Source organism: Oculina patagonica, unplaced genomic scaffold (genome assembly GCF_052425735.1).
Source record: "Oculina patagonica isolate OP01 unplaced genomic scaffold, crgOcupat unplaced607, whole genome shotgun sequence".
In the NCBI taxonomy this organism is placed as follows: Eukaryota; Metazoa; Cnidaria; class Anthozoa; order Scleractinia; family Oculinidae; genus Oculina; species Oculina patagonica.
Genome location: NW_027558479.1, coordinates 1 through 10,360, shown reverse-complemented (window position 1 = coordinate 10,360; position 10,360 = coordinate 1). Strand labels below are relative to the sequence as shown.

General features: G+C 40.8%; 1 protein-coding gene across 1 annotated transcript; it reads left to right on the top strand.

Annotated features, from left to right (window-relative positions):
• The first annotated feature begins 113 nt into the window (after window positions 1–113).
• LOC144641009 (uncharacterized) lies at window positions 114–10,147 on the top strand. The gene is made up of 7 exons (XM_078500070.1): window positions 114–1,961; window positions 3,621–4,140; window positions 4,408–4,574; window positions 4,800–4,872; window positions 5,196–5,362; window positions 5,584–5,656; window positions 6,030–10,147. Exons 1-7 carry the CDS (start codon window positions 810–812, stop codon window positions 9,059–9,061), a joined length of 5,184 nt encoding a protein of 1,727 aa, XP_078356196.1. The 5' UTR covers window positions 114–809; the 3' UTR covers window positions 9,062–10,147.
• Window positions 10,148–10,360: the final 213 nt, after the last annotated feature.

Here is a 10,360-nt window from a genome sequence, read left to right as displayed (position 1 = left end):
GGCATACTGTATTTCGCGGACTGGACTGGACTGGACTGGACTGGACTGGACTAGTAAAACGCGGACTAGTAAAACGCGGACTTGTAAAACGCGGACTAGTAAAACGCGGACTAGTAAAACGCGGACTAGTAAAACGCGGACTTGTAAAACGCGGACTAGTAAAACGCGGACTTGTAAAACGCGGACTTGTAAAACGCGGACTAGTAAAACGCGGACTAGTAAAACGCGGACTAGTAAAACGCGGACTTGTAAAACAAGCGTTTGTAAATCGGATAAAACCAGGAGCCTGATAAAACTAAACGGTAACAGACTTGAAAAAGAAAATCAAGGCGACAGCGCAATACTATATGTCAAGAGAGGTATATGTATGTGTCTAGCCACGTTAAAAAAAATTTTGCCAGTTTTTTTTATGCTGTTTTATTCCGACGGTTTAGCGAGCGAAACAATTCCTGTTGAAATTAAAAAGTTTTGGTAGCGAAATAAAATTTATTTGTCACTAATTCATAATCGTAATTTTCTTTGTCACGCAACATGTCCGATGGGTAGCTTGTTCCCTTAAATTCGTTTATAAACATTCTGATAAAGGAACAATTCCCCTCCCAGAAAAAGTACAAAACCTTATTTTTTTCCAGCTTCAAAACTCCCGAAAACTATATGCCCCGGAGTAGATAAAAATTGTATTAAGCTTAACGTACGTGACGGTCACTTATTTTGCTATACGAGCCGGAAATGGGTCTGTTGACCTTTGATCTCGTCGAGGATTCGCGCCAAAATTCAACATAAATTTACATTGTAATTGTCGCGCGAAGATGGCAGCTTCTTTCAAGCCGCCGTCTCTCGTGAAAAAACGAAAAACTCCTGTTAATTTTCCGCTTTTCGAATGGAGGGACATAAGTATAAAAGAAGAGCTTGGTAGTGGGACGTTTGGATCTGTGTATCTGGTGAACTACGAAAAAGACGAGCAAAATGTCATCGTAAAGAAAATGAAAGGAGAAGCGGCCGAGGCTAAACGAAGATTTGAGAAAGAGGCTTCAATACTAAACACGGTAAAGGGCCACAGAAATGTGTGTAAATTCCTAAAATTTTGCCAAGAACCGTACGCCATTATGATGGAGTACTCGTGTTTCGACTTTAATTTTCTTGAAGTTGACAAGAAAGTGAGTTCTCTTGAGGATTTCATTCATTTCATTGATGCCGAGTTCGAGTTTGCATCTTTCTCAGATGTGTTGCTGTTATGCGCAAGGGATGTTGTAACTGGACTAGACTATTTACATAGCCACAACATAGCCCATAGAGACCTTAAACTTGGAAATACTCTGGTTTCCAATCAACATTATATCACAGTGCCGGATGGTGACTGGGCTAAAGTGTACGCGGAGTGCCCCATTGTCTGCAAACTTGCAGATTTTGGTCTGAGCAGATCTCCAGACATACAGACAACTTCATTTCTGCAGACGAGGACCGCATCAACTTACCGTGGTACTCCGGTATTTATGGCACCGGAGATCTATTTAGGCAATGTCCGTTTCGCTGGCCAGGAAGACCTGAAGAAGGCCGACATTTGGTCTTTGGGGCTAATGATGTTTTCTATTGTTAACCCCAACCTATCCCATCCATATTCGGCTGAATTTGAACGGTCTGGCATCTCATTCTCCGACAAGGCTATGACAGATTTGTTGAAACGACAACAACTACCGTGTCATGACAACAAATACGAGTCGTTCAGGGTAACCCAGTGGTGGCAAATGGAAGAATTATTCAAGTTGTGCGCCAATTTTGACCCGAGGTCAAGACCGACTCCAGCTGAAGCTTTGAGGGTCCTCGATAGAAATCAGCCAGAGGCATCTCTTCGTTTGGTGAACTTGTCCGTGAACCAAAGTTCAGCCCTGACGCCAGAAAATGATGGAACCAATTGCTGTGCCTTCCTTGCTCTGAGCATTTGTGACCGAATCGTAAACGAGGTAAATTAAAATCCTTCTTAGTAAGTGTTATATATTTCTAGGTTAGAGTCTAGTACCTTTGGCTTTTTTGTTTTTATATCGGGTTGAGGAAGGGGGGGGGGGGGCGGGGGGGGGATCAGGCGTTTTGCTTTAATGGGGCGGGCTAAGGATGTGGTGGTTGCCACACGTCTGAGATTTCAAGGAATAATTAAGTGTTTACACTATACAAGTCAAGTCAAGTTAGCGAAACTGTCATCAATAGCGATAAGCATCACAGATAAGATCGTTAACTTCTCGTAAATTCTAAAAGGAGTCACGAACTATTCTAGATCAAGATGAGACCGTAAAGACGTAAGATAGCTATAATTGCTACTGTTGTCTGTTAATGAAATTAACAAAGGTCAATCATTCAAATAAGTTTAAGAAATCTTGTGTTTCTTCGTAAAAGAATATGGGCAGTGCTATTGAGGGTTCGCCGAAGACGAGGTAATTTTGTGTTTCAGATCTGTTGCGCAAAACAGAAGGGCAGATCATAGCACGAGACACGAAAATGACATTTGCGTAAAACAAATAAAATTCTAAAGAAGCCACTCGTCTGACGCCGCAAAAGGAGAATCGAATCGATTTTTTTCTTTGCTCGTATGTTTTTAAGAGCCAAATAAACATAAATATTTAGCTGAGAGAGAGAATGCAGAAATCAAACAAAGGCAAAATGGTGAAAACTCTCAGGACCGTTTATCAAGTCTTGCAATTCGCTTGCTTTCCATAAAACACACCATTGTATCGTACACCTCGAGTATATAATAAAACTCTTTATTATATAAACTGCAGTGGTATAGTGAGTGGTAGTAAATCGAGAAAAATGGTATCCACACATGTGTGATATCATTTTTTTTTACCAACAATCAGATAGCCGAGTTTGCCCTGTTTCAATTCCGGGGGGGGGGTACTCCCTATAATGGCCTATACGGGGAGGCTCCGCCCGAAAGGGATACCTTTTTCAGGCTTCAGGTATATAAAAGGGTAGGGATTTCACGAGTTTAGGTATATGAAAGGGTATAGAAATCTGTCACTTAAGTATTTAAAAGGGCCTTTAGTTAAAATATTTCGAACAGACGCAATTTATGGCTGTATTATTTTAATTTATAAAGCGCTACATAAAAAAGGCAAGAAAACGTCCTGTTTTAAGTTCGCGCCATGTCTTTTAGGTATATGAATGGGGTACCTTTTTTCAGTTTAAGGTATAGAACTCGGGGCGGAGCCTCCCCGTATAAAACTTTTTTGAATACCCCCCCCCCGGGGGTTTCAATGCTCAATGAGGCAAGTTTTATCGATATTAAGTCGAAACATCTTCGGATCTTCCTCGGCAATCTTCGGTTATGGTCGGAAAACTTCGGAAATTTTCGGAAAGTTCGGAAAATGTTCGGAAACATTCGTACGACCTTCGGACAAAATTTTGAAAATCTTCGGAAATCTTCGGAAAACGGTCGGAAATCTTCGGAAAATCGTCAAAAACATCGTAATTATTCGGTTTACATAATAAACAAAATAATACATGGTTCGCTGCGCTCACTCGTGAGCTATCGATTTGAACACTCGAAGATAAATTTAATATCTCCGCAACAATGTATTACCCTCTATATATTTCTTTAGAGATAATAATAATATTACTACTTTTAGGTAAAAGAGAAAAGAGATGTTCAGTGGGATAACGTCAAAGAAATCGCTGAGGACGTCATTGTTAATCTTCCAAGGCATATCAACAAACACAGGAGATGTGACCAGTATTATGACGCGTCTGAGGCAAAAGTGATACTGAAAGAACTGAAGCTCTTGTCTTCCGACTATGAACTATCAGAAGAGTGCATATCGTCAAACACCGTCTTTTCGCATGATGGGAGAACTGAGCTTATCAGTGCTTTAACACAGAAGTTGGATCAGAGTGAAACCGCTGTTGCCATTTACACATGCCGCCCGTACATATTCCCAGTGGGAAAGCACAAAGATGCTCTGTTCTTAATTGACACTCATCCTGTTTCTGAAGACGTCGGAGGGAATTGTAATGGTCTTTTACTAGTAACACCGGACTGCAGTCCTCAATCTTGTACACTGCTTGCCCAGTGGATTCTGAAACGACTTTACATCTCGGGAATCTCTGGACAGGAATTTCAAAGTGTGGCCTGGTTAACGCCAATTACAGGTTAGAAAAAATAATTTTTTTCCCTTTCACAAAAGTGTTTTAATTCAGCGTATAATTTTCATAACTTGCTCCGTGATCAGACGAGGGCATCAATTTGTAAGCTAAATAATAATTGTAAATGTTAAAAATAGGAAGGTGCATTATCCTGTTACAATGCTCTCATATTGCTAGCATTCTGGGCTAAGGTCTTCAAAGTGACGCGTGAGTATCTTCCCCTGAAGTTTACTGTTTTGGATAACGGTATAATAGAGATCACCTCTTTTTAAGGAAAGGAAAATCGCCTTCCAATGAAGAGAAAGTCCAATCAAGAAGAGACAGAAGTTACAGCTGAACGAATTGAAGTAGATACTGTCAGTAATGGAGATGTCAACAATAAGGAGAACGCCATTGTCATCGAACTTGAAGCAGAAAGCGACCAGGAGGCGTTGACAAATGTAAGTTCTTACAAGAAAATGAATCTCAGAAAATAAGTCAAATAAGATCATCCGAACCGTTGAGTTATAAAAAAGTTATAGAAAAAAAAGGAAGAGGAACTTTTAAAAAAACTGATTGCAGATCACCTCGTTTTTACGATATGTGCTTTTTTTAAAAAAAAAAAACATCTTAAGGCAAGGACAAGATAACTTCTCTTATTTATTTTACTTTGTTTATTTTTTCAGGAAGTCGAAAATGCTTCTCCTGAACGAGACATTGACGGGGGTGTTGGAAAGAAGCCTGAAAGAGTTCCTAAACGTAAGTTTAAATGAAATGTCAAGAATAATTAATACAACGTAGCTGACAACGCAGCGCGTTCTTGTGATTTTTATATATCAACTGCAAAAGCCTTATCAATAAGGGTCTTTTAAAACATTTACAATAAAAATAGCGTTTAAAACTGGCGAAGTTTCGACCTCTTCGGTCATTATCAAGCTAAATGTTGAGAGACATAATTTGCATAGATCTATATAATATTGTATATATGTTTTTATATAAGGCCTTCAAAGTGACGCGGGGGTATCTTCCCCTGAAGTTTACTGTTTTGAATAACGGTATAATAGAGATCACCTCTTTTTAAGGAAAGGAAAATCGCCTTCCAATGAAGAGAAAGTCCAATCAAGAAGAGACAGAAGTTACAGCTGAACGAATTGAAGAAAATACTGTCAGTAATGGAGATGTCAACAATAAGGAGAACGCCATTGTCATCGAACTTGAAGCAGAAAGCGACCAGGAGGCGTTGACAAATGTAAGTTCTTACAAGAAAATGAATCTCAGAAAATAAGTCAAATAAGATCATCCGAACCGTTGAGTTATAAAAAAGTTTTAGAAAAAAAAGGAAGAGGAACTTTTAAAAAAACTGATTGCAGATCACCTCGTTTTTACGATATGTGCTTTTTAAAAAAAAAACATCTTAAGGCAAGGACAAGATAACTTCTCTTATTTATTTTACTTTGTTTATTTTTTCAGGAAGTCGAAAATGCTTCTCCTGAACGAGACATTGACGGGGGTGTTGGAAAGAAGCCTGAAAGAGTTCCTAAACGTAAGTTTAAGTGAAATGTCAAGAATAATTAATACAACGTAGCTGGCAACGCAGCGCGTTCTTGTGATTTTTATATACCAGCTGCAAAAGCCTTATCAATAAGGGTCTTTTAAAACATTTACATAAAAATAGCGGTTAAAATTAGCGGAGTTTCGACCTCTTCGGTCATTATCAAGCTAAATATTGAGAGAGAAAATTTGCATAGATCTATGTAATATTGTATATATGTTTTTATATATAAAAAAAAAGTGACAAGAAAGTAAAAATATGTGAAAATAGAGTTTGTGAAGTAGGTAAAAATATATGTAAAAATAATTTCAGAAGGGAAGGGTGGTGAAATGCTGAGGTTGATGTAAGCCATTTATGTTTCCAGGAAATGTTGAAGTTGCGATGGAAGATGGGACAAACGAAAGTGACGAGGAGTTGCCCCTTGGCCCTATCGCCGAACTAAAATTCTATGACGGAGACCAACGTCTACCGGTCTACAAGTGGGGCCTTTCCAAAGGAATAAATACAGACGAGGCAGCTGAAATTCTTTTAAAAGAGCGTTCAGATCGCACAGGAGTGGCAACACGTGTTCCAACAAACATCTCTAAAAATTCTGTCTTTGTAGTGGATACCTCCACCCTGTCAAATAAAGCAGATGTTAAGTGTGACGACTTAGGTGCTTGGTTGTGCACGGGATCGAAGAAGCCTCGATACTCAAAGGACGACAAAGGTGTATGTCACAGGCTGGAGGATGAAGATGTCTGCCCATCTGACCACGTTGAGTACATAGTACAACGGCAGTATTTCAACAACAAAAGTTTGCCCTCTTTGCGAAAGTCGATTATAACTGCGCGTCAGGCTTCATCAACATCGCCTCAAGACCTGGCAATTGTACAATACATTTTCACAAACGGCGAACAAGAAGTCTCTGTAAAAGGTCATGGGAACGCTAAAGGAACGGGGGCACGTGCCTTTAAGAGAACTATGCAGAGCACCCGAGACTTTGTAAGAGAAAAGTTACAGGAATTACCACCTCGTCAGGTGATTCACTCGATTGTCGAAGACCGAGGAGGTATCATGAAAGTGGAATCCGCAGGAGAATTTCCTAGAGACAGAGGGCAAGTTTACAATCTGAGCAGACAAGTGAAACGTCAGAAGGTTGATGTTGCCTCCTCCGCTGACCCTCTTTTCCAGGTATTGGCAAAGGCAAAAGAAGAGCAGCAAGGCCAAAAGGAAAACATCTTCATCAGAGAAATTCCCCTTTTCCCAGAGCCGATAATATTCCTGGCCACAGAACAGCAGTTAACGGACATAGTGCGCTTCTGTACGAACCCAGAAGCATTTTGCATCCTGGGGATAGACTGCACTTTCCAGATTGCAGACTTCTACTTCACGTTCTGCACCTACCGGAATCTGATGTTAACCAACAGTAATGGAGTCCACCCAGTCTGCATCGGGCCAGGCATTCTGCATAAGCAAAAGCTTCTAACATCCTACAAGACCTTTCCTCTCCTCATGAACAAATATAACAAAGACACGAGCGGTGTTTTGGCTTTCGGCACTGACGGGGAGGAAAACCTTTACAAAGCAATGTCGCAGGTTTTTGAAGACGCCAAGCATTTGCGTTGCGACATTCACCTAAGAGACAATGTCAAGAGAAAACTTAACGAGTTAGGAATAACAGGAAGTGTGGCCTCAGAAATTGTTTGCGACATTTTTGGCAAGGTGATGGGTGAAGTGAAAGAAGGTGGGCTTGTAGACTGCACCTCAGGTCAAGAGTTTGACATTGCACTGAATAATGTGACAGACAAATGGAAAGATTCGCATCCGAATGGTGACAAGTTTACCAGCTATTTCATCAAAGAAAAAGCAGAGATTATCCGCGAAAGTGCAACAGCCGACATTCGCTCCATGTGCGGCCTTGGTTTTCCCCCAAAGGTCTATACACAAAATGCAAGCGAATGTATGAATCGGTTAGTTAAAGCAGAAGAAGACTCCAAGTTCGCAAAGAAGGCAGATGGGCTTCTCCCTGCGATAGAACGAATAAGAACAGAAGTTAAGAGACAAAAAGAAGAGCAGTTTCTGGCGGTCATCGGCCGAGGAGAGTACAACCTGACCAAAGACTTCTTATTTCTTGTCGCCGAAGAGAAGAACTTCTACAGGATGAGTGAACAACAGAAGAACTCCCTGAAGAAAAAATTCTTCTCGACGTCAATGTCCGATCCTCTTCGACATGGAGTGACAGGAGAAGAAGGACTCGCCACGAAGAAATGTTTATCCATCACTGTGGAAAACGCTCACATCATTGACATTCCCTTCCCAGTGCTCGAGGGGATGTTTAGCAAGGCTGCCACGACAGTCGATGACCAATCATCATTGTGGAAAGTGCCGTCAGATGAAGGGAGTGACCGCTCGGCCCCAGTCCGCGTAATGGTCCATAGCCGATCATCGCGTGACCCTCACTCTGTTCAAGTTTACCTGAAAACAGGCAAGGTGCAGTGCGATAAAGGATGCGCTAACTGGGCCACATACAGTATGTGCTCACACACCTTAGCTGCAGCGGAGAAAATGGGTCTCCTTAAAGAGTTCCTGGACTGGTTTAAAGGCAAGAAGCGCTCACCTAATCTCTCAGCAATTGCAAATGTAAACATGCCGAAGAACACAGGTCAAAAAGTTGGAACAAGAAAACGAAAAGGTGGCAGCAATAAAACATTGACTGAGGGAAGACAAATTGTTCGCAGTCGGGTCTTGCAGCCTGCATTACAGCCCTTAAGCAATACAGTCTCTTCAAATCCAACTGTTCCTGGAACGTCGGACCAAAGCAAGGAGGGAAGACCTTTTGTTTGTGATCAGGTATTGCAGCCTTCATCCGCATTCCTTTCTAATGCGGTAGCATCTTGCCCAGCTGTACCTGGAACTTTCGTTTCCTACCCAGACAACACATTTTGGCCTTTCAGCACGCCTTATGCTCCGATACCAGAATCATCGCATCACATCTATAATTATCCTTGTCAACAACTTGAACGTCAGCAAGTCAACGAAAACACACCGCCCACGTACCCTCAGCGTCCAAAGCCTACACCTGGAATATTTGTCTTTGCCAGACTTGCGTTTCTGGACAGCAAGGTTTCACGATGTTATGGCTGTGGCTGCTCCTTGAAGCCAGACGGAACCATACCCGATCCACCCGATGACCTTGTACTGACTACCAGACTTCACCGACAATATTACAAGGCAGGTCAACAACAAACATCACCGGATATTTCAAATGTGTACTACCACGTTAACCCATTCTGCATCAGGGCGACCTTTCCTTCCTTTGAGCCAAATGTATGCCGAATACCGGCCGATCTTCAACCCTTTCTTCAACAAGAACACAAACAGATGATCGTACAAAGGCTTGCTGTAAGTTTCTAGTTGGATTGTGGTCTGTTATGATCATGTCACCATATCATGTCCCCAAACCTTCCAACATCTACAACAAACAAATCTTGAGACTTGAAACACCGACAGGAGAGTATTCGACGCGACGTCTCGTTCCGCGATCTTGAACACATGAAACAAAGCCTTCGAGCTGTGATTGAACATCAGAACGAGGTTTAAAAATAGCAAGGTTCAGATTCCCCAGTGAAAAGAAACGCAAACATTACAACAGTTTTTTAAGGAGTTGATCCTCTTATCGAGGTTGTAATTAATCGTGGAAAATCGTGAAATCGTTAGTCTCACGACCAAGTCGGGAGAGTATTTGAAAGCATCAAACATTGAAAACTAAAACTTTTGTTTTTGTTATTGACGGCGTTGAACTGTTAAGAGGACCGTGTAGCATCTGGGATTGTTTGTTCGCAATATTATATAATACAAGTTATAATGACGTTTAATTAGGTTATGAATCTTATTTGTAGATTTATTTTATTTGTATTGCATACGTTACTGTTTGGAGTTATGATACCTCCTTTTTCGAGGTAAACGTTTTCATTGTTATTGACGACGTTGAACTGTAAAGAGATCCGTGTAGCATCTGGGATTGTTAGTTTAGTGAAATAGTACTAACTTAGTTGCGTTACAAAACGGAAATTGAAGGCTCTAGTTTTCAAAGTTATGCAGTGCTACAAATTATATTTTATAAATTAAAATGTAGCAAGATTTATATTGCTAGACTTGATAAACGGTCTTGATAGTTTTCACCATTTTGCCTTTGTTTTTATATTGCTATTTAACACAATCACGTTCATTTCTAGATACAACTATTACTTAACAATACTATATGATCGATCTGGTTACAATGACGTTAAATTAGATTATGAATCGTATTTGTAGATCCATTTGTATTGTCTACATTAATTAGGAATTATGATAGCTCATTTCATTTTTAAGTTCGGTTTAATAAAGTGAACAGTTTTGTTGCGTTTTACAAGTCCGCGTTTTACTAGTCCGCGTTTTACTAGTCCGCGTTTTACAAGTCCGCGTTTTACTAGTCCGCATTTTACAAGTCCGCGTTTTACTAGTCCGCGTTTTACTAGTCCGCGTTTTACTAGTCCGCGTTTTACAAGTCCGCGTTTTACTAGTCCGCGTTTTACAAGTCCGCGTTTTACTAGTCCGCGTTTTACTAGTCCGCGTTTTACTAGTCCGCGTTTTACTAGTCCGCGTTTTACTAGTCCGCGTTTTACTAGTCCAGTCCAGTCCAGTCCAGTCCAGTCCACGAAATACAGTATGCCT